A 3559-nucleotide genomic window follows, 5' to 3' on the forward strand; every position below is an offset into this window, starting at 1 on the left:
TTCATTACCAAATTATATACCAAAATGACCAAAGCTCCTATACATGCCATATATCCCAAAAACATAGATTCAAAAATACCAAAGTGATAGCTTGATAGTGTGATGAGGTCTCTGACGATTCCCGAATCTGAGCTAGCTTTGATTTCACTATATAAGACAAAAAAATAAACAATGTAAGCTACAAAGCTCAGTAAGCTCGTATGAATTATTAAGCAAAACTCACCATTCTTTCACCATTCAAGCAATATGAACATAATATACTATAAAACCATTTAATAAAAAATCTTATCAAATATTCATTCACATAATTTACCATGATCTCACAACTTTCATAGATTCAATGCTCATATAGATTCTGTACATACCTAATCTAATTTGTATCTATTTCTCACCCATTTATATCTTTGATATACCTGTTGAACCATTTGGAATACTATTCGATACACGAGAATCTTGCACCCTAAGTGCCAATACATATCCGAAGCTATCTTAATCTCATATAACATATAATGCTCACCCGAGCTATCAACGGGTCTGCTCACGCAAGCTAACTGTCATGACGTAGCTACATGGTGCTACTCACACAAGCTGAAGAGAATCCGCAACACACGCTAGATAACTCAACCACCAGTAGGACGTACGGACCAGCACCCAAATCACATAACCCCTGATGACATGTCATTTGTATCCTAATCTATTCCTAAGGTTCAACCAGGATTTCTCATCTGTCAAATCGTCGTCGAACATGTCCACAAGGTCATATTCATAAGTAATTCAATAATAAAGCATTTTAAAACACAAATATATTATTGCTTATTAACATACAAACTTACCCCGAATGCAAAAACGATGAAATGAGTCGATTAGTCCAACGTTTTATTTCTCCCCCGATATAAATCTGAATTTTGATTTTCTTGATCTAAATGTAATCAAAATTAACTTATTTAATTATCAATCTATTCAATTTAGCCCAAAATGTATCTTAGGGCAACTTTACACTTTTGCCCCTAACATTTCAATATGTTTACAATTTAGTGCTTATCTCATAAAAACACAAATTCATGCAATTAGGTCCCTACTCATGCTAGTCGATTTTCATATAGACCCCTAGTAGCCCATATTTTTCATTTATTTCACAATTTAACCGTAAAATTTCAACATTTCTTAATTTAATCCCTAATTGACAATTTTACCAAAAATCACTTTACAAATATTGTTTATCTAAGAACAACCACACCATTTCTATCATTAAATATCAAAATACACCTATATTCATCAATGGAAAAACCCTAAACCTTTAACAGTTTTGCAAATTAGTCCCTGTGCTAGCTAGATTAAGCTGCAACGATCTCAAAAACATAGAAATCATTAAAAATGGAACAAAAATTGTACCTATTTGAAAGAAAAGAAGATGGTCGAACCCTAGCTATGGTTTCTCCTTGTTAGAATAGATTGAGATGTTTTTGTGAAGAAGATGGACATAATATTCTTATGTTATATTATCATTATTAATTATTTTACCTTTATAACCTTATAAAATATTACTAATTTCAAAAATACCAAGCCAACATATTCCACTATCACCATTTATGTCTAATTACAACATAAGGACTCCTCTTTAAGGTGCTATAGCTATTAGAACCTTTAGCTAATAGAACTCAACTTTTACACTTTACGCGATTTAGTCCTTTTTATTAAATTGGGCACTCAAACGATAAAATTTCTTAACAAAATTTTCACACAATCATACAATCATACTGTAAACATTAAAATAAAAAAAATTATATTGACCTCATATTTTTTATCCCAAAACCATGTTCTGATTTGACTAAAAGTGGGCTGTTACACCAAAATTATTCAAAGACACCCATGAATTTTATAATACATGTGATTATTGTAAGAGAATACACAACTTATCAAGGAGACACGAATTGCCACTGCAAAATATTCTAGAAATCAAGTTGTTCGATGTTTGGAGGAATAGACTTTATCGGTCCATTTCCACCCTCGTTCGGTAATTTAAACATACTTGTTACAGTAGATTATGTCTCCAAATAGGTAGAAGTCATAGCTCAACCTAACGATGATGTTAGGTCAATGATGAAGTTCTTGCATAAGAACATCTTCACGAGATTTGGTACACCTTGAGCCATCATTTGTGATGAGGGATCTCATTTCGATTGCAAACCAATTGCCAATGCCCTATAAAAGTAAAGAGTAAAAGAAAAGATTGCCATGGCATATCATCCACAAACGAACAGGCAAGCTAAAATTTCCAACAAGGAAATTAAGTAGATTTTGGAGAAAGTTGTTAATCCAAATCATAAGGATTGGTCCTTAAGACTAGACGAAGCTTTATCAGCATATCGTACTATTTACAAAACCCCATTAGGTATGTCACCATTCATGCTCATCTACGAAAATCATGCCATTTTCTAGTTGAGTTAGAACACAGGGCATACTGGGCTATAAAGCAATTGAACATGGATTTGAAAGTTGCTGACAATAGAAGATTATTGGAATTAAATGAAATGGAAGAATTCAGGGCACAAGAGTATGAGAATGCTAAACTTTATAAGGAGAAGACCAAGGGTTGGCATGATAAGAGAATTATGCCACAACAATTTGAACCAAGACAACAGGTATTGTTATTCAACTCAAGGTTGAAAATGTTCTCGGGCAAACTGAAATCCCACTGGTCAAGTCCTTTTGATGTAACCAAAGTATACCCTCATAGAGTAGTGGACATCAAGGATATGCAGACATGGGTCATATTTAAAGTCAATGGACAATGTTTAAAGAACTATTGGGGTGCTCATGTAAATCGAGACAAACAATCCATTGACCTTCGAGATGTTTAAGCTCAACATCTATTTCCTGTATTTATTTTCTTTATTTGTTTTACTTTAATTTTGTTTTTATGGTTTTTATCTTTAATTACTTAATGTTATTTTCAATTCTGGTTATATTTTTTTATTAGTGTATAGATTTTACAGGAATTACAAAGAAAGAATGAAGGTGCAAGAACAATAGATGTAGTACCAATAGGTGTTTGCCCCAGTAATCTAGAAGTAAATTATGCCACAGTAAAGTGGGTAAGTGGACATTGAAGCGAGAGAAAATGTGGGTTAAAAAAAGAGCAAAAGTCCAAGGAAAAGATTTTGGACAGCGGGACCTTATCCCTCTTCCCTTTTTTTCACACTACTTACCTTGTAAGTTTCTACAAACTGCCCAACCCATTACCTCTATTTACGTCTCTCCAACTGCCATCACTCTTTCATTTACCTGTAGTTACATAGCGTTTCCCTTTTCATATTTCTAAACCTCCCTTGCATCCCTTCTTGAACTCTAAACTTCCTCCAACTAACTTCTCTTGAGTAGTTTTGCAAACCATTTTCCTGTTTAGACTATAGAAAACTCACAAGGATTCTTCAACACTAATCAATGGCAAGAGTCAAAACAGGTTCTAAAGGTGCCAAATCTTCTCAAGCAAGTGCCACCTAACAGAAAACTTTCTTTAGCAATTCTGCTACATCGAAATATGACAACAACATTTCCA

The 3559-nt window shown here is 33.4% G+C and overlaps 1 protein-coding gene across 1 annotated transcript; it reads left to right on the forward strand.

The window, feature by feature from the left end:
* Nucleotides 1-2483: 2483 nt before the first annotated feature.
* Nucleotides 2484-2861, forward strand: LOC107917417 (uncharacterized). Its single transcript, XM_016846772.1, has one exon. The coding sequence runs from the start codon at nt 2484-2486 to the stop codon at nt 2859-2861; it is 378 nt and encodes a 125-aa protein (XP_016702261.1).
* Nucleotides 2862-3559: the final 698 nt, after the last annotated feature.

This window comes from Gossypium hirsutum, chromosome A01 (genome assembly GCF_007990345.1).
Source record: "Gossypium hirsutum isolate 1008001.06 chromosome A01, Gossypium_hirsutum_v2.1, whole genome shotgun sequence".
Classification (NCBI taxonomy): Eukaryota; Viridiplantae; Streptophyta; class Magnoliopsida; order Malvales; family Malvaceae; genus Gossypium; species Gossypium hirsutum.

Bases quoted from the DNA above. Each gene is read 5' to 3' on its own strand.
- LOC107917417 (XM_016846772.1), top strand. From the start codon at position 2,484: ATGGATTTGAAAGTTGCTGACAATAGAAGATTATTGGAATTAAATGAA.